The sequence below is a fragment of the Lutjanus erythropterus genome, chromosome 7, assembly GCF_056507025.1.
Source record: "Lutjanus erythropterus isolate fLutEry1 chromosome 7, fLutEry1.hap2, whole genome shotgun sequence".
NCBI classification, from domain to species: Eukaryota; Metazoa; Chordata; class Actinopteri; order Lutjaniformes; family Lutjanidae; genus Lutjanus; species Lutjanus erythropterus.
In genome coordinates, this window is record NC_139323.1 from 9,259,448 (window position 1) to 9,285,411 (window position 25,964).

The following is a 25,964-nucleotide window of genomic DNA, read 5'->3' on the forward strand; positions in this document are numbered from 1 at the left end:
AATAATGCAGGAGAGACATTATTAATGACTTTATGCCAATAAAAGACCTGCTTTATTATATTTTCACTGCAGTATTATATCTGTTCTGGAAAAATGGTTGCATTTCCTGCTTCCACTGGTTATTTATGAGATGTTCCTGCTCAGGAGATGCCAAGTAAAGCTGTTTTCACACTGATCACAGGCACTCACACCCATATCACTCTGCTTTCTGGGCCACAGTTCCAGCTTGGTGAAACTTGAAGTAAAGTCTAGCTTTAGAGATGTTTTTTATACTGGTCACAAGGTATCCGTTTTATACCTGTTCTGTGGTAAGACCAGAGGTGGCAAAGGTACACACATTCTGTACCCAGGTAGAAGTACAGATACTGGTAAAAGCAGAAGTATTGATTCAACTTTTTTACTCAATTAAAAGTGAAAAAGGACAGGATCTGAAATGTACTTCAGTATAAAAGTAAAAAATCATCCTCTGAAAGACATTTTCCTGACTGTTTCTGTGCAAAGCTAACTGAACCTGACATTTTCTGAACAATCAAGTCTTCCTCTCTGTCCATTTTGTCTTGTTGCATTTTTTACATTTTTTGTCATTATGTCTTTTTTGTCTTGATATATCTTTTATGTTATTTTTTTTGTCCTGCTGCATTTTTACATCTTTTTATTCTCATGTCATTTTTCTTATGTGTTTTATGAAGCTCAGCATAAATTCAATCAGGAAGACAATCTTATCTTACTATGCCCCCCCCCCCCCCCCCCCCCCCCTCTCTCTTTACCCACTTATTCTCAATCAGCTATCTATAGGCGTTCACTTTTTTAAGTTAACCAACCAGATTTAGCCACAGTCTCCATCAGCCAATCACGTTGTTTTGTGTCAAAACTTTCAATCTGGTCTCTTCGCACACAACGATGCAAAAGGAGTAGAAAGTACAGATATTTCTGTTAAAATGTAGGGAGGAAAAGAAAAATGTTGGAAAATAAAGGAAAATAAATACTCAAGTAAAGTACAGGTACCTGAAAACTCTACTATGTACAGTGACAAAGTATTTGTACTTAGATAGTTCCCTTATCTGGTGTTATATTATTCTCATCCACTATATTTTTAGCCGTTGACTGTTTACACAGAAGGTCCCTGCGGATACCAGACCCAGAGCAGGACTCTGGGTCGGACCAGCAAGCATTCATACATAAACAAGATTTATTTCTCTGCAGTGGCTGTAAACACAAGTGCCCGCTGATAACTGCACTATGTAACATTTACCGTGCTAAACAGCAGGGCTATGACTATTTACCGACACTCCTCCATGCACACACACACACACACACACACACACACACACACACACACACACAGAGAGAGAGAGAAGAGCCTCTTGTCATAGAGCTGCTAGCTCAGCTGCAACACAGGTACCCACACAGTCACTATGCCAAACGAGTTTCTTGTCCTGTCAAAACTCCATCAGACTGTCTTTCCAGTAGAGACAGACAGTCAGTAGCTTTTCATGGATTTTAGCTCATACTACTAGCTGTCCCATGTGTCCCTTACCCTCCTGTCACGTGCTACGTAGCCGTGCGGCCTCCTCTATCTGTGCTGCATATTTTGAATATGTACTGCAACAGAGGTTCTAGCTAAATTTGAGGGTGTAATTACCCTTTAGGAGAGCTTTGCTGTGACACAAAAGAATAGGATTCTGTCTAAGAGATTATGTATAAAAGAGTGTATTTTAGATTTTACAGTGTGTTTGGAAAAGCATTGTAATTCTGTGCACAGGGACAATGATTTATGGCCTCTCGTAGCGGGCAGCCCTGACCAGAAGCATGGATTTCTCCACTCGTTACACTGATTTCAAAATGGAAAGCTTCCATCAGCTGCATGACAAATACTGACAATTTCCAATTTCATGTTAGATTAACCATAATGACATATTAAGTGTCATTAAACATAAGTGACATTAAAGCCAATAAGACCGATGACCAGAAAGATAAAGTGATCATCCAGCCTTACTTTAGTCTGCAGAGGTTCCCATAGAGAATATACCACAATAAAGGGACTAAAATATTCTAACAAGACTAACAAGAAACATATTTATATTACATTTCTAACCATACGGTGATTGTAAGAATATGAGTAATTAAATGAACTGAAATAATTGTTCCCACCAATCAGCCAGCAGGTGAAACTCACACATGTCATTATCAGATCAACTGCTGACTGATTTCGGTGTTGGTGATGAAGGGTGGCCATTTTCCTCGTCTTTCTGCCTTCAGGGTGAAACGCTCTTGAATGAACGCAAAAACAATCCTTCTCTCTGTTTAACCTCAGCCCGGAAAGCCTCCACACTGTACACACATATGCCGCAGTTACCCCGTCCCCGTGGGTAAGCAGAGCAGGAATAGCAAAATAATTTTTAATGATTTGTGTGCAATAACTCTTCCTCAGGTCTGTGGGATCAATACCTGCCCAAGAACAAACTGCTGTTAATTTGGAATTAAATATTGATTCAAGTCATTCAACAATGTCATGGGAGTCAACAGAGCTGCCGCTGTTTTTCATTTGAAAACAGCATTTTACATTAGAGTAATGTTTCAATTCATCACACTTTGATATTTATTCATTACTGTACATGTGGTATGGGGGAGGGGCAGGGCTGGGCATTGTTTGAAAAATTGCAATTCCAATACCAGTACCCTTAAAGTGATACTGATATCAGTAGAGTACTTTATTCAATACCCATCATGTGAATGGAAGTATTCCTGAAACAATCCTTTCACATTTTATATATTTATTTTTATCAGGCGCCACAGCTGTGTGGTACAGACATACATTCAAACATTTTCGTGGCATCGCCACATACTGAAATGCAACTCTGTCAAACGTGCCATGCTCAACTTTACCACACCGGGCACTGTATGGGCTGTAGTTGCTGTGGCAGTGGCAAAAATGTCCCCCACAGGATTACAGTTGTAACATGTAACATTTTGCATTAAAATGTCTAAAAAGGCTAGACGTGTGTGATATATTTTAAGATGTGTACTTATATTATCGCCAGAGAATTTGGAAATTTTTTCAATGTTAACAGGTGCGTTTCCCGAAAAGCATTGCTACCTAGTTGCTGTAACTTCCTTTTCTGACATGTCAGATGGTTTTCGTTACAGAGAACCATTTGTTGATCTTAGAAACTGTTTGGAAAAGGGCAGGCACTTTCAAAAAAAAAAAAAAAACACTTGGCAATTGGTGATTGGAGGAACGATCTATCACCAAACAGCTTCCATGGACGCTTCTTGCTGTCGTCACATCTAAAAGCACCCCCATAGCTGCCAGTAGTCCGTCCTGATTGGCTGCACCACTTCTGGTGTGGACACACATATAACTTGGATGCCTGGCAGGATGGATTCACATGTCATCTCAGCATCCGGCAAATCCAGCTGCCTCACATGATAAATAACTTCCAGGAAAACACGGGATACGTTAGACATGTCAGTGAGGAAGGAAGTAGTGCTTATTATCAGATAAATGTTCATCAGCTATGGTGGTTGTTTATAAGTGAAGATAACAGCTCCCATGATCCCATGCCACATTTCAACATCATCAAACTATGTCTTTGTTATTGTTTTGATGTGAGAAAGACCCCTAGCTGTAGAACTTACTTCGAAATTTATAATATAAATGAATAAAATATCATTTCAGCTTAGTCTTGAAGGAGTTGTTACTGGATGTTTTGGAGCATTGTGAGGTCACATCATATGCATGTGAATCTTCAGTCACACACAATCTAGACCTTTGCAAATGTCCTAACTAGCAAACATGAAAGTCATCAAATAGAATAGGTATGAGGCAAGCAATCAGTAGCTATAAGCTGTGACTGTGATCAGTCCCCCCAACTGTCTCTCTCATATTCATTTTCTGTCTGTAAGCAGTACAAATAATCATTAACTCAAGGCTGTGTATATCTTACTGTAATAATTAGAAGATAAGACTCACTTTTGGAAAAACATTTTCCAAAAACATTTGTGAGTGATCATTATCTGCATGACAGGAAGTGTCATCCATTCTCTGCTTTAATTTTCACATCTGACTGGCATGTATCCACCAGTCAGTCATTGATTAAAGGGTCATTTTGTGTCTGTAGATTCTAGTGTCTTGTAATTAAAAGTGCCTTACCCTCTGGCATAACGCCGTGCCCATTGTTTATGCAAGATCTCTCTCTGTGTGATTTCCCCGAGCCCCACCAGCTGCACATTTCTGCAGATTGAGCAAAAATGTCTCCATTTTGCCGGGAAATTCATCAAATCAATTATTGAGTTAATTACTTTGATTTATTTGGGCCTCTGCACACTGAACTTCTGAAAGCATTATACATTCAAGAGGCAGTCAGCTAAATCCTTTGATAACTGGATCGCACACACACAGCAGAGAGTGAGTGGTGTTTTTCCAGTGCTATGGATCAACAGTAATAATACAACAGAGATGCTGTGAATAATTAACCAGTATCGGTCTTTCTGAGAACAAGAGAAAATTTCTACAGTCATGTTAGCTGCTTGGTGAGGCTGTACTGAGGCACAGCGGTGCTTTGAGATAAATGCTACCATTGGTATGCTAACATGCTCACAATGACAATACTAACACGCTAATGTTTAGTGGGCATGCTGTTTAACATATTCAGCATCATAGCTTAGGTTGTTAGCCTTGGAGATTAGCACCTAATACAAAGCATAGCTGAGCCTGATGGAATTGTGACTACTTCTACAAGTATTTAGTCAAATAGTAGGCTGATTACAATTGTGACTTGATCCTGCAGGGAACATGAATATTATACCAAACTTCACTGTCGAAAAAACACTTAACTGAAATACCCTCACTGTACACCTCATGGTGGTGAAAGAGGAAAAGTCATGATGGTAAAACCCTTAACCTCTGATTTTGGATTCATCCCGTGGGAACTATGAACATCTATACAAAATATTGTAGCATTTTGTCCTAAAGATATTGAGAGCCATCTAAGGGTGGTGTTAGAGAAAAAGACAATGAATTACCAATGTCAAAGGACTTCACCCTCTGGTGACCATGAAATTCTGTACAACATTTTGCACCAATCCAACTAGCAGATGTAGAGACATTTTACATGGTAAGTGGAAACTTAACCCTTTTTGTAGCAGTAGAGCAAAAGTCAGCATATCTCCAAAGTCACTAGGATTCATCCTCTGGGAACTATGACTATCCTCACCAAATTTCAAGTCCACAGTCCACTCCATAGTTGCTGAGACATGTCACCAAAAGCAAAAAATGTATTGAGTATTACTAGAGTTAATAGGCTCAATCCTCTGGGGACCATGAGACTCTGGACAAATATTTGTGGCAGACGCTTCAGTCAAAACCACCTTGAGGTGGTGCTAGAGGAAAAGTCTGGGGATCACAAAAGTCAGTAGGCTCCATCCTCAGTGAAGCATGAAATTCTTTACAAAATTTTGTGGCAATCCATGCAACAGATGTTGAGATATTTCACCTGCGAAGGGGAAACTTTGACTTGCTTGTAGTGCACTAGTAAGTCAGGATATCTCCAAAGTCACTGGGATTCATCCTGAATATCTTCACCAAATTTCATGGCAATCCACCCAATACAAAAATGTCAATCTGCTGGTGGAACTACAGAAAGGTTTGGATATCATTCAAGTTGGCAGGCTTCATCCTGAGAAATTCTGTGGTTATCCATCCAGTAGATGTTGAGATATTTCACTCGAACCACCTCAAGGTGCCACTAGAAGAATAGTCAATGGATCACCAGGTTAGTAGACTTTTTGGTGCCAATCAAATAGATGTTGAGATATTTCACATGATAAGTGGAAACGCTGATCTGCTTGCAGCACTATAACAACTGTCAGGGTGTCTCCAAAGTCACTAGGATTCATCCTCTGGGAACTACGAATATCTTTACCAAAGTTCATGCCAATCCATTCTATAGTTTATGAGACATGACACGAAAAGCCAAAAGAGGCTTGACTGATTGACCAGTACTGACATCCATAAAACCATGGCACCAGCATGGCTAAAGAAATTATGCACACAGCATGAGCAGTTGCTACCATCAGTAATTTTAGTAACTTGAATAGGCATTTCAACAGTTTGTCATGTCATTAAATCTCCTTTAATATTTTCAGACAAAATTCATTGTCTCTCCTCCAGTTGGTATCAAAGTAAATTTTACCCCACCTGATTTCATCTTAGCAAATTGTTACTGCAGTTCCCATCCTGACTCCCCTGCTTATGTCACATCAGTCCACATTCTCCGAGGTGCAAAATGTGAAAGTAGGATGCTCAGTCGCGGCTAAGGGAGATACTAATTTTATCTCATCTACATCAAAATGGCAACATGTCTCTTTAATTAAGCAGACCAGTATCCACATCCTGAACTCTCAAGAGAAACGTTCATTCAGTGAGCTTTCTCATTAAACACCAATCAGGCCCTGCATTCTTTGTACACAGGTTTTCACTTAATGCTGCTGCACTTTACATTTGGTAATAAACGTATGCTAGTGCAGCCCTAAACACCCAGAAGAACCAAGAGACGTCTCCGACTTTATTAAAGTTAATGTCATGTTGTTAATCAGACTTGCCTGAAGGGTGTGCTGGTAATGCCTAGTGGAAGTCTCTGTGATGATTTCAACGCTAATTTCCAAACAAGCCTCTACTGTGTCCCAGAGCAATTTGGGGACACAGTTGGAGTCGGTATTTGCGATGGTGGCGTCCCAAGAAGGTGTGGGTGGGTACCAAAGGTGCACAGGGTCTAGTTGGATGCTATAGTATGAGGTTTTCCATAACCTGGATTCTTCTTTTGTACTTTTATAGACAGCAAAAGGTCACAACAGTTTGTTTTTTCTTTCTATTTTGAGGATTTGGAAAAGTCCAGTGTCAAATCCTGCAAGGTTTCCCATATCTATATATACCTAGACATAGGCTTAGGTTTAGACATATTTATCCATCATTCTCTCACCTAAAGGTCTGATTCCTGAATCTAACCCTAGGATGATACAGACTGGCACTGACTCCAACTCAAACTAACCACACCAAGCAAGTAAATGTTCCAGTGTTCAGTTCAATGGGACTAAACCAGGCTGGTGTGAACCCGCCCTTAGACTTGATTTTAAAGCATGCAACAGTGACTCACCAAGATGGTTTTGGTAAGGTTTATTTAATTTTTTTACAAGTTTGAATGAAGTGTGTTTTACGTCAATCAGCAAGGTAGAATTACTGTTTTTGTGAATGGAGTCTGGCGAGCGATACAACAGCTATTTCTTTTCATTCTGTGACTTAGGGGTTTAATTGGACCAATCCAGAGCTGCTGATCTTTGGAACAGTCACAGCTCTGGTTTCATATTGAATTATGTAGAAATCTGAATTCAGATGGTGTTCAATTTTATTTTTCTTCTCAATAAGAAAAAGAGGCTTAAGATTTCCTATCCATTTTCTTCCTATGTTGTGTGTTTATTTTGTTCATTGGACTAAAAAAGCAAAGAGAGCTTATGTAATGCAGCAAACTCACTGGTTGCACACATCTACCAACTGAAGCTACGCTATTGGACTAACATCTCTTCAGACAGGATTGGCTGGGGCTAGCAGGTTAGCATGCTAATTTCAGTAAGATATCTCAGCAACACAACACATATGTAGATGTCTTTGACATAATGTCACAAGTGTTGTTTTTTCACATTATGTCAATAAATTGAGTTCATTTTCTCATGTTTGAAACTAACATTCTTACATATTTCATCTTTGAGCACCTATGTGCTGTCAGTCATACAGAAAGACAGCCAGAACATTGCTGTTGTAAAGCCTGATCTTAGTTTTGAGGCTGTATTGCTTGGACTTCCACATGTTACAAAGTTGACTAAAAGCACCTCTAGCTTTGTTAAAGGTGGGATGTCCTATTCTAATCGAATTTAATCTCTGCTTTTTATCAAATTCAATCAACCATGATCTTGTGAAATCGCTTTCCCCCATTCATAATCTTAATATAAAATTATAATAACTCCTGGTTGGAACCTTTTACCCATTTATTACACTACAGACCTCTAGTATAAAACCGCTTGCTAAAAATATCTTCCAAAAAAAAGCCTCTGTTTTACTTTGTTTTTATTTCTACAACAATCTGAAAGCTGAAAAGACTGAAGCTAACTCACTTTACTTTGCACACTTTATTCTTACCTTGAAGTTCAGTCTGCACGTCCTCTGTCAAGGAGATCAGTTAACATCCAACAGTCGCTAGATAAAATGGACCTTGCAGTGAGCAACGCGCACGCCTTGCGTTTGAAAGAGATCATGTGATTCCACCCACTTTGCAGAGTAAATTCAACAATGATTTGTTTGTTGAGTGGCTGTTGAAGATTTGTTGTGATTATATAAATACATATTGTTAAGGAATAAAAAAATCACAATGTCTTGTATTTTGAACAAATGCAGATTAAGTCCAGGACTGCATTTTTTATAAATGTAGAAATAAAAACTTACATTTTTCTTGTTAACATCATAGATGTAATAGTGTTATATTTACATCCTAATCATTTTTATCAGTGTATTGGTGGATGCACTGCCCCTGAGGACAGTTGTGATATCTTTGTTTGGTAGACAGACATATCCTCAAGGTGTTCGTCCAGTGGTCAAATGCAAGCTGGTGTAGTCCCAGACCAGTTATCTTATTGGCTAAAATTAGAGATGTCTGTCCAAATGGATGTTCTGACAAGAGGTGACATTGTCCTCTTGTCCCAGATTCAATCAGAACCCAAATTAGAGTTTTTCCACAGATGTTCTAAACACACATAAGTTCACAAACAGTTTTTATCCTGACGTCTGGTGACACTGACTGTAGGCTGTGACCGAAAGGAGCCTCTTCAATGGTTTCTTGATTGATGTCTTCACTTGATATGTACAAAAAAAATCTAATCTGATTTCAGTATAAAGTATATCATTAAGTATTTTAATTTTTGTATTCTATTTTTAATTGCACAGCAGCTAGTTTGCAAAGTAAGTTTTAGCTAGTTTTAGCTTTTCTTAGCTAGCATGCAAGCTATCAAACACTGGTAGCCAGTGTGAAAAGACAAGATAACATGCAATTATTAAATTATTTTGCATATGAACAGGGGTGGTTCGCAAATTGCAAGTTCTTTTTTTTAAAGCTGTACTTTTACTCTTTACTTGAGTACATTTTTGAGCCAGTAATCTACTTTTTACTTTGCTACATTTGCTTTTTATTCATTTATTACCACTAGTCTGCAATAAATGCCTGGATTGAGAGTAGGGGAGCGCAGGAGGAGCACTTCTACAAGTTGATGCTGCTTGGAAGGAAAATAAGAACTACCTGTTTTTTGACCACTGTGGAATGATGAAAATGTCTAAAAATGTACAACATATGTTTTGTTGAGTTATGTACTTACATTATCCCAAATGTTTTGAAGCTGGGAAATCCATAATTTATTCCAGGTAAGTATGTTTCCTTTATAGCCGCTACTTGCTATAACTTCTGTGAAAACACCGGATACATGATACATTGGACACGTCAGAGTCAGGAGGGAAGCTGGCAAATGTGACTAAACATAATGAATAAACTTGATACAATACCTTGTCCATGACCATGACAAGATCTGCCTAAATCTTTTTCATCTGCAACGGTGGTTGTTGAACAATGAAAAAAAAACTCCTTCTTGTATAAACGTCTCTCCACAGAACTCAGCAGGATAAAGTTACCATGTTTTTCATACTTGAATTATAACTGAATAATTCATCCAGAAGCACTTTAGATTATTTAAAAATTAGGGCATCTTTCCATTATGGTTCATTCCTGATATCCTGATATCAGCTTCTGTAGCTCTGCTACATTAAATGGAATGGTACCTTAATTAGTATCATTGGTACGAGCTGTGTTTACTATTTCATATCAGTATGGCTGCTATGAAAAATCACTTGATCACTCAGTATATTTGGTAACAATGATTTGTATAAAGTGGAGGGAAAACACACCTTTTCTACTGAGGCGCTGGCTTACAGGCAGACATTAAAAAAAAAAAAAAGACACTGTAACCCGACTCATTTACACTCGGTCAGGTGTTACAAATCAGGGTAATCAACTCTAGAGGCCAATATCAAAAAATGAAATGGCAAAAAATTTTGCCCAGTAATTTTTAACCAGACTAAGGGATGGAAATGTCAGTCTGTCCATCAGTTGACCAATTTGGTCCACACTGAAATATCTCAACTACTATTTAATAGATTGCAAAGAAATATTATATAGACATTCGTGGTCTCCAGAGGATGAATCCTACTGACTTTGGTGATATTCTGGCTCCTCAACCAGTCAACAGGTCAGACTTTTCCTGCCTGTTTGAGGTCTTAACGTAACTGAGAAACTGTGGTGATTCTGTGGTGATTTTAGTTTTCAGCACAAACTCAGTTACAAATATAGTCACAAGCGTCAATTATCATGGTCCAAGCAGGTTGCGAGTATTTGGATGCTCGGAAGAAACAACAAGTAGTATCCACTGAACATATCCACATTATGGAGGGAAAAGAAGATGACGCAGTTATCTTGATTATGATTGGCCAAAAGTCATGTGATGTCAAATCAAAGATGCTTTATTGAAAAGAAGATATGATATGACAACAGCCCTCTGAAGTGGTCTCTGGTCTCACTGCAGTCTATTGGAAACTGTGCTGGCCACTTGGTCCTGAGATGCTGCATTAGGAAGTTGCACAGGTGAGGGATCTGAACCATCCATCTGCTGTTTGTTGCAGCACCAGTGTATTTTTGTCGGGTTTTGGAAGCCATCTGCAGCAACTGATTACCTTTGCTACAGCGGCCTCAAGCCACTGTACATCATTCCAGCAGATTGATCTGCAACTGCAACCGAATCAGCAGCTTTCCTCACCTGGAAATCAGCGGCCTGGGCGGTTATTGCTTATCTGTGTGACAGAGGTAATATCCATCCAGTGAAGTCATTACGGAGAGAGGGTGAATCAGGTGAGACAGATGCTCCTTCACAACCTCTCACCTGTTTGCCTGTCCTCATCAGTCTGACTTGACCTATTTTTACTTTTTTTTTATCTGGCAACTGATATTTTTAGATGCTAGCATATAAATTACATGTAACCACTGAATATAACTCCTAACTTCTGAGATTTTGTTGGCATATTTGCTTCATTTACCAGAGAAAGACAGATTCAAATAGGAAAGCAGCCAGACATAGTAAAAAATCTGGCATATTTTGTTACCGTACAAGAAGTTGGAGCTAATTTCTGTCTTTTCATTTACATTTATAGCTTCCTCGTGGTTTCTCAACACCTCCGGATCACTTCAGACAAACTGAGGTGCCAAACATCACACTGTCTCTAGGCAACAGGAGGATGCTATTCTCAGTATAGACATTGTGGGATTTATTTCTGAGGCCTTCCGCTCACAGTTCATGTCAAAACCTTCTTATTTTGTCGAGGTCAAATGTTCCCTGAGAGAAGAAATGTGAATTGTGTTTGATCACATAACCTGTGTGACTTAGTGGATGTTATTAGGCCTCTATATACATGATCTAATTCACCTTTTAGTTCATATTCAGTGTGCAGATAGACTTCTTACAGAGTTTGACTGGGGATTCGGATTTGAACAACACAAATTAAGAAAAGAAACTGTGATAAAAGATGTTGTCAATTTGTCAACACCCACAGTGTTCCTTGCTTCTGCACCCACTCACACACACAAACACACACAGATTATCTGTGTGTGCTCAGACATACTATAGTTTAGACATTACACTGTCAGTAGTGGAGCACAGAGTGTGTACTGACTGGAGTATCATGCCCTCTTCTGGCAGCTTGTTCGCTGTCTGTGAGAGGAGATGAACTGCAACTGTGTCTGTGTTAACTTTTGATCTGCTCGCTGTGTTTCATGTACAAGTTTCTCTCACACAGCCTTTTTGAAAAGTGGCAACTGCACAGAATCCAGGCTCGGGAAGTAACGGATTACATGTAACAGGATTATGGAATCTGGATACAAACAAAATTACAGTTACATTTAGTAAATTGGGATTATTAGTATGCATACAATTTTAAAACAAAGAAATATATACTACCATGCACAGTGTGCACACAGTTGCCAATTCACCATCATGGCCTCTAGTGAAAAAATGCTTCACTGGGTGGAAATTTTTTGCAATTTTCTATCTTTAAATCAATCGATCAATAAGTTGCGCACAACAAAGAAAAGGGCAGCTGGACAAACTAATAAACCTAACAACAAATATAAAACACTTAGAGCTGCAATGACTGATCTATCATTAACCAACTATTAAATTAATCTGGATTAATTTTGATGATTGTTTTGAGTCATTTTTTCTGGTTTCTTTACTCCTCTCTGACAGTAAACTGAATATTTTTGAGTTGTGGACAAAACAAGACATTGGAGGACGTCATCTTGGACTTTTTTCACCATTTTCTGATATTTTATGGACCAAACTAATCGATTAATGGAGAAAATGCTTGACAGATAATGATAATTATCTGTTAATTGTTATTATCAATTAATTGATAATGAAAATAATTATTGCAGGAAAGACAGCTGACAAGATTGTGACAGGATCAATTCATTGATTCATTATTTTAAGTCATTTTTTAATTTAAAAAAAGTAAAAAAGTTGTGGATAAAACAACTTTGATCAACATTTTTCACCATTTTCTGACATTTCATGGACCAAACAACTAATCAGTTAATTGAGAAAATAATCAATCAATTAATCGATGATGAAAAAAAATCCTTAGTTTCGGCCCTAAATCACTTTAGTAGGCTACACAGTGTCATCCAATTTCATACTGAGGTAATCCAAAAGTAACAGAAAGTAATCAAGTTACATTACTTAAATATTGAGATACTACATTACTGACAACAATTTTTAACAGGCAATTAGTAACTGTATCAGAGGCAGTGGTGGCCTAAAGGTTAGAGAAGCGAGCGGAAAGTAATCAAGCTACATGACTTTAACATTGTGATACTTGGATTACATTGCTGTGTACAGTTTTTAACAAGTAATTAGTAACTGTATCAGAGTACATTTTTAAAGCCCAGCCCTGTCCATGATCTTCATGATGAGCTGTGAGTTTCTCCTCAGTGGCTGCAGGATGTCAGTTCAGTCTGGGAGGGAGCGGTTCTGGTGATGTCATTTTTATGTCACACTGAAGGACACCAGGACGAAATCAAAGTGGACACAGATGGAGAGCGAACCGTCAGCCTCTCATCTCATGTCACCATGGAGACACAACATGCATTAATAAAGCCATGTGCTGTGGATACGCTGTGTCAAATCACTTACATTTGTTGAATGTTTTGCCTCCATGTTCACAATTAGACAAGAAATTATTCAGTGGTTTTGGGGTATTTTTTTTTTATAGCTTTGAGCGAAAGATGGGGAATCACTCACTTAAGGCCAGGTCCAAAACAGCAAGGACAACAAAATGACAGAGAGCGTGAATATGCTCTCGACTCAGTAAAAGAAAGGGATAAACACTCCAAAAGCAAATTCATCACATAAAAATGGAAATGTATTATCCTACAACGTGTGCATGACATGTAAGAAAATTAAATGCTCATTAGTTGGATTCAGGGTAGAAAGCAAAACTAACCCTCTGCCTTGCGTTTAGCTTTGCATATATGCACCGCTGCACTTCCTTGTGCAGCGGTGCATATATGCATTTGTATTTTCCTGATTTTATGCATTCTGTATTCTCTATTTTAACTTAAATTTTATTATTATAATCTTAATCTGTTTTATTTTATGTTGTGCATTCCATTCCATGTATCTTAACATGTCCATGTTAAGATGCATTCTACGTATTCTCTTCTCATTGTACTTTTGCATGTGAGTTTTAGTTTTCATCTTATTTTACATTAATTATGGCATTATATTCCTGTTTTTATGTCCATTCTAAGTCTCTTTTGTGAGGCACTTGTTGTCTGTAATTTCTTAGTTGTAAAGCTCTTTGGGCTGCATTTGTTGCATGCTAGTTGCTATTCAAATAGTTAATTATCATCATTATTATTATTAAAAAAATAGTTTGAGCACTTATTCCACCGCTGATACTACTGTACCACTAGATAATGACAGTGATTGACAAAGACTGGATAAACAAAACCTTATTTCCCGAAAAGAAAAAAGAATATGGGATGGTTTTATTTTCATTTGAGACCAGATTTTTTTTTTCTCAGTCCAGTAGTTGCCTTTTTGTGGCCAGAGTCGGCCTGTTGTCTCAGATCCACCTCAGTCCAGTCATTCATCATGGGGAAATTGAATTGTTCTCCATGCCAAGATGCCACAGTGTACAATCAGCCATTAGTTTTTAGCTCAACAGCTGGATGCTCCTGTAGCAAATTGCTGCAGACTGCCCTGGGATAGGCCTTTGATTTATCTCCTTTGGGGAGCCTGCGGGCTAAGTGGCCAGTCAATCTCTGGAGGTACTAATATATCAGAGCTCTGAGTCCAAGTCTCATGTTCGTTCAGTGTATTACAGGGCTCATGGCTCCATGTTTCTTTTGGAATGTCTTCCCACAATGTAACAGTGTGTACATTAAGTTTTGCTGGGACTTTGAAGCATTCTGTAGGACTGACTGGGTCATTATGTCAAATTGGTGCTTTAAAGTCCATGCAACAAACTTTAAAGCCCCTATATGCAGGATTTTCTGACTGGTGATTCTTAATGGAAGAATCTAAAAAGGCAGAGCATGGTGTCTATCATATTTACTCTTGATACAATCAAAACAAAAAAGGTTAAAATTGCAAATAGTTACATGAACACTGATGTTTCATGCTTCAATATGGTAAAACACATCTGCAAAACAAAAGCTGTATGATATCTGACAAGTAAACAAGTCGAAAAACCAAGATGGATGACACCAGGAAAGTCGCTGTTGTGCGTCAGTCTTCTGGAAGTGGTTAGCCATTGTTAACAATACCTGTTGAGAAAAACATATTTCGCAGTGTTTACATACACAGACACCAATGCAATGTGTCCACACATCTTAGAACTGGGACTGTACTGTGTGTACAACTGATTTAATGAGACCAAAAAAAAGACAGAAGTGCTAATCAACATTATATACTACAGCTTTCTCTTACTATGATGTGCAGGGCAGCTATCTTGGATTTTGAGGTTGGGGTTGGCGAGGTTCGTTTGACATTTTGAGTCAGAATCTGACTTCAGGGGGCATTCCAGTTTAATTTCCCACTGCGTCGCTAATGTTGGCAGATGGTCTATGTAGCTAATGTTAGCAGTTTATCTTTCCTGTGTTTCTTTAAATTAGATGTCGAGTTTTTGGATGATGACAGTATTTAAGACACATGCCTCTTTTCTGATTTGAAGATAAAATAATGTTGAAATTTCCACCCAGTGGAGCAGCAAGGTCATGATAATGATCTGTGGACCAGACCAGAGTGGTGTCACGAGACTCGTGAAGTGTTGGAATGTGTGCACATGGTATTATATTGTTCATTATGTTAAAACGCTTTACAAAATGAATCTGTAATCTGATTACTTTTTATGTAACTGTAATTGAATACACTTATCATTTTTGTATTTTAATTATGTAATCCCATTACATGTAATCAAGTACTCCCCACACCTGTGCCGCAATTGGTAGAGTAATTCAATTATTTTGAGAAAAGTGACTGGTAACTATAACTCTTTATTAAATTTCAGTAACTTGGCAGGTGAGAGGAACAGTATGTATTTTTGTTTTTGGAGTGAACTGTCCCTTTAATGTTTTAATAATGCACTAGACATGTGGAGAATGTGGCTACCATAATTTTAATTGTATACATAAAGATTTAGAAATGCAAAGAAGTGAAATGAGTATGGCCATAGCTTTTTGTTGTTTAGTTTTAGTTTGGTTTCTAGAAAAGATATTAGTTATTTATGGTTTTATTACTCATTATTACTTAGTTCTCATAAGACTCATAAGATAAGTACCTTACCTATCTATCTATCTATCTATCTATCTATCTATCTATCTATCTATCTATCTATCTATCTATTATTATTAATGTTATTGTTGTGGTAGTATAGTGATTCTCAGGCTATATAAAGAAAGAAATTATCTGTCCTTTTTGCTTTGATAATGACAAACCATGCATCATCTAGTACCATTATATTTTAAAGACAGCAGACATTTCTACAGCTGTTACCTCAAAAACTGCTACTCACATCAAAAAAATCTAGATGGATAAATATGTAAGAGGAACAATGTTTATTTTTAATTTTGGAGTCAACTGTTCCTTTAAGTACATAATGTTTCAATAATGCACTAACCATGAGGAGAATATGGCTTTTAATTGTACGCGTATATTTGGATTTTTAGCTAAATGAATATGACAGTAGGCTTTAGTTTGTTTAGTTTTATTTCAGTTTCTAGTTAAGATATTAGCTATTTAGTTGTTTTATTACTTATTATTGGTTATTTCTCATATTTTCCCATAAGACTTTTGGTTTAATTCCTAATCCATCCATCCATCTATCCACCCATCTATCTATTATTGTTGTTGTTGTTGTTGTTGTAGTAGAGGTAGTAAGTAATATAGTGATTCTCTGGCTACATAAAGAAAAAAATAATTGTCCTTTTTTAAGCGGTATACTTCTTTTTTTCTCTCTCTCAACAAACTTTTCCTTGTATAAAAACTACACACACCTTCACTGTCGATATTTGGCTGCTTCCTGTGAACCAGTGTAAACTCCAATAATACCGCGTGGCACTTGGAGACAAAAAAAAAAACCCAGGTTAGATCGAGGAGGGGCCTGCGGGTCAGATTTCCAGAGGAGAGCGACCCCGGAGCCGCTGACGAGCGTCCTGTTTGTGCGCCTGCGCAGATCTACACACTCCACACAGGCCGAGCCGCAGCGGCTGAGACCCATCCACATGACGTACAAATCATGAGTCGATCTGTGGGAAGTCCAAGCTGTGCCTCCCCACTATCTCAGCATCCTTCCCAGCAGCGGTAGGGGGAAAAAAAAAAAAAGGAGACGCTAAACAAGCAAAAGTTTTCCTCTGACTCGCGAAAAGAGGAGTCGACATGGATGAAAAGGAGCTGTGTGTGTGTGAATAAATGAAACGACTTGAGGAAAACAGCCTCCGCACGGTAAAAGAATGATAACTTAGCTAGCACTTTGTGTTGTTTTGCATGAGAGGAGACGAAAAGCTCAACTGTGTGAAAAGTTTGAAGCCACAGCCAGGCTATGGCGCGGGAGAGCGAAGAGCCCAAAGCTGCCCCAAAAGTCAAAGAGAAAAGGCAAAGAAGAAAGAAGAAAAGTAAGGAGAACAAAACCAGGACTGTCCACGCAAACATACTGTATGACCACGCCAAAGGAGAGGAGAACCCAAACCGACGCTATGCAAACAACAAGATTAAGACGACCAAATACACTGTGCTGTCTTTCCTGCCAAAGAACCTTTTCGAACAGTTTCATAGGTTTGCCAATGTTTACTTTGTCTTCATCGCTTTGCTTAATTTCGTCCCAGTTGTCAACGCGTTTCAGCCAGAACTCGCTCTGGCTCCTGTCGTCTTCATTTTGTCTGTCACTGCCATCAAAGACTTATGGGAGGACTACAGGAGGCACAGGTCGGATAAAGAAATCAATCACATGGACTGTCTGGTCTACAGCAGGTAAGTTGGGCCTAAATACCAGCAGCCAGCTGTGTCCAGCTGTTGCTCGAACTTTGTGTGTGTGTGTGTGTGTACGGATATTTTTTCCATCAGTACAAACTGTCCTTCCCCAAGGCATCTCACACACATTCACACAGCTGATGAAGACAGACTAGTAAACTAATCAAAACACACTTTACTTTGTTGCCCCGTGCAAGCTGGCCTTCATGCTAGAGGCCAGCTGTCAGCCTCTCAGTCTCTCACTTTGTGGCTTTAGAGTAGAGCTGGATGGTGTGGTCTATAAATAATACCTCTCTTTCCATAAATATGTAAATATATCACCATGTACACATTTTCTCTAAAATAACAGAAATGCTTAAATAGTGCAAGCATATGTTGATCTTATGGAATATGATGAATCACTGCAAATCAAACTGTTCAACAGTATGTGAAATACTTATATATATAATTTAGCTCAACCTTAAATATCTACTTAAGTAAAATGCAAGTTATGCATTAATGCAGCAGTAATGATAATCCAAAAACATCAGATGTAATAGTAAAATACTGTCAGGAAGCAGATTACTCTGCAGTGAGGGTTTTAAGTAAATTTTGCTATAATACCTCAGAATGTACAGGACATACTGGATGTTTGGGCCCAAAGCTGATTTTAGGGAGTGAAAAAAATTCCAGCATCACTCTATCGTCTGATGTTCTTTGTATAGCATTTGTACACAAACACATATTATTTGCAATGACCCCTCAAAAGGGGTTGACACGTGTGACAAAGATATCGAGGCAGGATGTTTTACAGTTTAACAATGAACTTTATTGTCCACAGTGGAACTGGGGCACTGAAATGGTAAACTTTCACCTATTTTTTTTAATAATTTAAAAACTATTAAAAAAACACAGTTTGAGCAAAATATATTTATCTATTAAAGATGAATGATGAAAAATGATCAAATATACATGAGATGCTGCCTGTAAAGCTAACAAAAACAATCTGTATTATGCTCTGCTTAAAAAAAAGTTTTCATATAAGCACATACTGGATGACATATATTCCAATACTGATTATAGACCAGTGACAGTTCTGTCTTAGAGCAGTAACGTGCAACACACACGGTAATGCAGCAGTGATATTAATCCAAAAACATCAGATATAATACTAAAACACTGTCAAGAACCATTTTCCTCCACAATTGACTACTTCAAGTAAGCCGAGTAACATATTTTTTGGCTGTAATAAGTTTTTAGCAGAACTTAAACTTGTACTGAAGTTAGGGCCGGGCAATAGGGACAAAATCAAATGTCATACTTTTTGAAAAAATAACTTATTAATATTGACTGTTGGTACTATCACAAAATATTATCACAATGGGATTTTTGATAAATAATCATCAGTAATGTGGATATAATGACTAAGTGGGTAAAGACAAATAACAGATCAGCTGAAACAGTTACGTTCATGAAAAGAAAACACTTCTGTCATATCACAATATAAGAATATCCAAAATCTGAAATCTCACTCTCATATCACGGTATTTATACAATATCGATATATTGCCCAGCCCTAGTCAAGAGCTACAACAATCAGCTGATTAATTCATTACTTGTCAACTATTGAATTAATTGCCAATTATTTTGACAATCAATTACTTGTTTTAAGTCAGTAAAAAATGTCTAAACATTCTGATTTAAGTTTCTCAAATATGAATATTTTCTGGTTTCTTTGCTCCTCTATGACAGTAAACAGAATATCTTAAGGTTGTGGACCCAACCAATCAAGAGGCTTCGCCATTTTCTGAACACCTAATTGATTAATTGAGAACATGATAGACAGATTAATCGATAATGAAAATAACTGATAGTTGCAGCCCTGTGCAGGTCCAAACAAATGACATTTCAGGCCTCAGAGCTGCACCTGGCAAACACATGAGGAATATATGTCGCACGTGGAATCCAAAAGTTCAGAAATCCTCCAGTCTGCTGCCCACGTATCTGTCAGAGATGCGCGAAACTGTTTTTCTAACAATACAGATGTTGCCTCATGCTGTCATTATGACTTATGAGTCAGTTTGTTACCTGATGACCTGTTTCACTCCCAGGCTTTCTCTACTCCGAACTATTTTCCTGCGTTCTGTGTGTGCGCAGTGTGTTTTGCTAATGAAAAGCAGCACTGTGGTCCATGTACAGAGCATAATTCATGGTCATCAAAAGGCTCAGTGTTTAGTGGCTCCACAGTTTTAGCTAAGTCTTGACCCAAGTTGTTCTGTCAAGGTTGGACATAATTGAATTTTCTTCTACTGTGGCAATATTGTGCAAAACATCCTCATTCTCAACCTGGCAGCAGCTGACTTGACTAAACCTACATGGCAGTGTTATTGTATTTTTCTCAAGGTTAAAAACACAGTCACAGAAAACTATCACTAAACACTTTCTTTCTTACTTCTTACTTTTCACTGCAGTTTGACCACATCTATATTGTTTACCCGATGAATCTTTTTACTTTTCATGTGGTTAAACAGGAGGAACTTGTATTTATATGTGAAATTCCATTCTAATCAAAAACACTAATATTTACAAAGTCTGACTGATGGAAACAGACATGCTGGTAAATGTTTCTCAGCATTTATCATGACTGATTTACTTCCGTGGAGTCATCTTGAAAATTTGGGTTTGGAGCAGCCACGAAGACAAACACGTATTTGCATTTGCAGTAGTAAATTAAGTTAAGTGGAATGTAAATAGTTTGCTCTTAATCTACTTTTTACACACTGCTAACAACATCCGTTGCTGCTGTCCACAGTCCGAGGTCACTGAACAGTCCAGTTTGATCCTGTTGTTATCTATCTAAGATGATATACTGGCCTCCTTAACTGGATGAATTATAAGTAACGTGGTGTGTGGGCCATCTTTCCACTGCTCTGTTTACTGTAGTTGTTTTGTGATCATGCCCAGAGAATGGAAGATAGATTTCACATTGAGGCACCATTCAAGGAGACTTTTGACTGCCAGTATGCTGCAGAAATAATCAATTTTCATCAGACGTTTTCATCCTTGTTTCACTTTTTTTGTTTGTTTCAGAGAATATTTCTTGTGTGGTTTAATGCAAGCATAGAAAACAACAAAGCAATAAAATAATAAATACTGTTGCAGCATTTGGATACAATACAAAAGGTGCATGGCTGCTGTGACTTTTCCTGTGTTCAGGACTCAGTTTAACATTAAGTGTGAGCAGTGGCTGTGACCTTTTTCAACAAAGATCAGCAGTAAGAAGAGCGCTCGGGGGTATTTCCAACAGACATAGTATTCATAGATACACTATCTTGGTATGTTATGGTTACAGAGGGCTATGTACATTTAATAAAGTGTGAAGTCAAAGATAATACAAACCATGTGCCCATTAGATGCAAGCGTATAAAATGTTAATTCACCAACCGCGGGTGTTCACTTTGCACAGATCATGTCTAAATATGCAAATAAAAGAAGCGCTGGTGAATATATACAAGTTAAATGTAAAGATAATCAGTATATATGCAGAACAAATACAGGAAGAATTCCCCTTTAAGACATGCGTAAAATTACTCTGTAGAAGAAGAGAAAAAAACCTACACTCAACCCAACTATACTACCCAAAGGATTCTTGTGTTTGGGTTTGTAAAACATGAACAAAGAATTAATGCCTTATACTTCTCCATCCTGAGAAAATAAGGCATACAGGATGCTGCTGGGTGGTAGTACGGTCCTGCTCCTGGGTTGATGGATTACATGTTATTGTATCAATACGTAGGCTTGTTTGCTCGCTGATACATTACCATCATTTTAGGCAGTTTGTGCTGTATTCTGATATTGGTATTGGAGCAACCTTAATTAAACAATTAGGGTTGCTCCAATACCAGCATTTTTCCTATCTAAACAGATAGGAAATGTTAGAAAGCAGTAAAAATAAAAATGTCGGTTACTGTTTTCCACAGGCCAAGGTGATGTATTCATCAGCACAAAACTCCAAAATATTCAATTTACTATCAGATCTGACAAAGAAAAGTATCAACATCCACAAGTTTAAGAATCTGGAGTCAGGGAATGTCTAGCAAAAATCTACAAGTAATTACTTACCCAAAATGCCCTGTTTGGATACGTCAAGTAAACCTAGACCCAAAATAAGTGTCTTTTGCAGCATAACGTTATTTATGTCAGGTAGTATATTTGGCCTCATTCGCTTATTTGTCTAAATTAGTTTGAGACTATTTTTCCTGTAATAGCAAACATCACAAATCTGGGTCACTTATTGAAGAATTCTGTGTTCGAAGTTTGGAGAGACTATTCTTTGTTTCCTCCTTTTCAATGGAAAAATAGGGAAAAATGCAAATTGTACTCACATAAGTTTTTAGTTTGTCATTGTTCTTTTGTTTTTGTTCTGTTCGCCATCTGTTTGTCCAGTCTGGAATATAACGTGCATGGGAAAAAGTCTGATTTTCATGCCGACACCACGTGCATATTGCAGTGGCAGAATTCAGGGAAAGGAATGTTTTTATATACTCAGATGTGAGTCATTAATGCCAGGGGGGCTGTTATGTTGTTATGAATAAATAACAGACTGTTGTTTTTTTTTTTTCCTTTCACTTCTCGGCTGTTTAGAGCTTGGTCATATGCATTATTTAGCATATGTGTTACCAGGAACATCTCTTTGTTCAGAAATGAACACTAGTTACTATTAAGACTTATCTGGCCACTAGTGTTGTTGTACATTGGTGGGTGAGAATACAGTAACTCCTGTTCAGAATAGTTACGTCATTTACAAACTCATTTGTGGTCAGAGGAATCAGTCTTTTGACCTGACTAAAAATAGAAAATCCTGTGAGATTTTCTTCAAAGATAGTCAATGTTGTCATACAAGTTGCATCATTCTGCCTCAGTTGTGTAATCGTGTTTGTTTAACCCTTTGAAAGGTCTCATCTCATCCACTGCCATCTCAAACCTGTATATAATCCAATAAAGATAAAGTGTTATGTTCCTGCTAAGATATATTTTGGACACGTTTTTTTGAGAGGTATATCTCTGACTAAGCGGAATTTTGGAGTTCTTCACACTAGTTTTTACCATCAACAACTCAACCATCCTCTTTCATACAAAACATATTTGCTGTCCCATACAGATTTATGGAAGTCGAGCTGTTTATAGCAACCACCAATTATTGAAAACAATAGCTCTGCGTCTTTCACCTCGCAGCTTACACCAGCCGTTTGCCCTCTCATTGTTTTGGCAGAGCGGAGAGACGCTATGTGGAGAAGTACTGGAAGGAGGTACGGGTGGGAGACTTCATCAGGCTGCGATGCAACGAGATCCTCCCCGCCGACGTTCTGCTGCTGAGCTCCAGCGACCCCGACCGCCTGTGCCACATTGAGACCGCCACACTGGATGGAGAGACCAACCTCAAGCAGAGGCAGGTCGTCCGCAGCTTCTTTGACCTGGTGAGATTGGACGATACCTTCTTTGTGTTTCCATGTCGTCATAATTGGTCCAACAAGTTGGGTCTGTTTTAGATGAGTGTAAAAAAACTTTGGTTTCATCATTATGAAAACTTGGACTATTAGCTGTGTTACCAGCAGTTTCATCATGTTACTGAGGTTGCGCTGGTTTCTCAGACTCTTTCTACTTGCAAGTTGTGTTTGCAGTAAGGCTGGGTATTATTACCAGTACCAGTACCAGCACTCTTAAAGTGATACTGTTATCAATAGAGTACTTCATTTGATTTTTTCCTACTTCATCCTGTGAATGAAAGATTCCTGAGATAATCCTTCTCCACTGTATGTCTTTATGAGACGTCACAGGTGTGTAGTATAGCCATACTTCTGATTGTTTTGGTGGCACCTTGGCTCACTCAACTGCCAACTGTGTCAAGTGCTCGTCTTCACCACACCACAGACTGTATGGGATGTTGCTGCTGTAGTAGTGAGACAATCACACATTATATTGAACTGAACAACACCTGCGGCTGCAACTGAAACCAAACGTGTAGTCATGTTTTTGTAGATGGAGATGGTCTGATACTACAACCCCAACTCTTAAAAAGGTATTATCCAATTCTGAATTTAATGCCAGCAGCATTAAATTAAAATCAGCATTGAATGCTGATGACCTTTGACCCCTATTAGTATTTGCAGATCATTGCATTCTGTTTTTGTTTTCGCCTTACACAGCATCCTAACTTTTTTGCAGTTGGGATTGTACTTGGGGTTATTTCAGTAGGTACCTTAAAGGTATCAAGTAATGATACCCAGCCCTAGTGTGCAACCTATTAAGTGATATCAGTCAAGCTCTTTACCAAAGATGAATTTTTTTTATACATCTGGTGACAGTTTTTCATTTTAAAGCTTCTACCAGGAACTTTCATATTTTGGTGATTTTAGATCCCCCTGTGGACAAAAGGAGGAGTGAGTTCCTGCTTCCTTTTAACTGGCTAGTGTACTCCTCACTGTATCTTTTGACCGGCGAGATGTAATCACAGGTTTGTTTTATCTGATTTCATGGACAAGCCAACTCAGTGACAGACATTAAGAATAACCAGACAGTAACAGCTCATCTTCTTGCTGATGGTCGTGTTAGCTTATTTAGGTCATGTAGAAGTATCTGTATTAAATCAAGGCTGTTTCATAACTGATTAGAAAGTAGCCTTCTGTAGTAGAATGGTCATGCAGATGATTTCGATAACCAGCTAATGTTTGTATGTAGAAGATTTGTTATCTTCCAGTACTTTCATATCTTTACAGATTAAATAACTGAATTTCTTAAGACAGTATTACGCTGTTCACATGTTAACTAAAGAGGGGTGAATAGTGAGAATCACTAACAGGAGTTACTCTATATGGGCTACACAAGGTAGATCTTTTCAGATTCATTGCAGTTTATTTGACATTTACACTCAGCCAGACAACATTAGTTATCAGCTTGCCAGTTTATCTAATGCAGTCCTAGAATAAATCCTCCCTTCATGAAGGTTATAATGTTCAGTTTTTGTTGAAACAGTTTCAGAGACCTGTTTGTTCAAATTTATGATCATTTTGAGGACTGTAGTTTGTGATGCTGTCCAATTGTATTTTGTTGTTATATGGAGCAGTGTTTGTAATTTTATGGCCACCCCATAAATATTGATGAGGGTGGACTGAATATTACAGACACCTCTTTGTGCAGTGCAGAGGTCTGCAACCTGCAGCTCTGGAGACGCATGCAGCTCCTTACAGCTGGTTCACACTACGTGCTTGAGCAGCGTGTGTGCGTGGCATTACCTGTTGGTTTTCATTTTGGTGCCCATATTAAGAAGATAGAGTGTCCATACAGCGTGCATGTACAGTGCTGCTCATGCGTATGTAAGGTGCAGCTGTAGCTACATTTCATATAGTTTCGCTCACCTATTTTTTCCATGTGATGTGCAAAAATACACATTAAAAATGATCTGTTGACAGTCATATCAACATTAGTTTAATTGTCTACATCTGTGCAGTATGTCACAGACATGAAACAAATCTGGTGGAGGGCAGTGTTTTTTTTCCTTTCTCTCTTTTCTCTTCTCAGCAACGTTCAGTGATGATGCCGTCACGCACTGCTCCAGTATTTAGTGTGAACCAGCCATTAGCCCCTCTCTAGTGGCTCCCTTTGACTTTGGCAAAAAATTATTTGGAAATGAATAACGTCTTTTTCTTTAACATTTTAATTTCCTTTTGTCAGGGTTGCAGGTCTATGAAAAAGCTGAGACAACTCAAAATTTAAATGCGTACTGCACGTACGCAATAGATTTTTACATTTTGAAAGTTTTACCAACTACTAATCTTTTGTGGATATAATTTACTTTTCCTCTTTAGATAAACTTAAATCCTCTGTGTTTTAGAAAACCTAAAAATTGTATTTAAAAAGTGAAAGTGACTGATGGTTAAAATATTTATATTTTCAGTTAAAACATTTAATTTTCAGGCACCAAAATAGTGACAAATCAGGTTCACGGCTCACTGTGACCAAATTATGAAATACAATTTTTTTGAGTTTCTAAAACTCAGAGATTCAAGTTTAACCAAGAATAATGGTATATTATCTCAGCAAAAGTTTTTAAAGTTTATTTCAAAACACAAGAGTCTGAGGTGTCTTAAAAGTCAAATCTGTTGCTGTAATGTTTCACTGAAATTTTGAGTCGTCTCAGCTTTTTTTTTTTAAACAGTGTAAAATGATTCTTACATTTGCCAACTGTAAAAATATGTTTAAAAAGTTTTAATATTTTCTCAACTAAAATGTGCATTGTCGCCTACGTCAAGCTTTGT

The 25,964-nt window shown here is 37.9% G+C and overlaps 1 protein-coding gene across 1 annotated transcript in view; it reads left to right on the forward strand.

Annotated features, from left to right (window-relative positions):
- Positions 1-16,694: 16,694 nt before the first annotated feature.
- The window catches only part of atp10a (ATPase phospholipid transporting 10A), a 55,831-nt gene continuing 46,561 nt past the window's right edge, over positions 16,695-25,964 (forward strand). The window contains exons 1-2 of the mRNA XM_084722567.1: positions 16,695-17,670; positions 22,922-23,126. Of these exons, the coding sequence (XP_084578693.1) occupies positions 17,243-17,670; positions 22,922-23,126 (633 nt within the window). The 5' untranslated portion in view covers positions 16,695-17,242. The remainder of the gene's footprint in view (positions 17,671-22,921; positions 23,127-25,964) is intronic.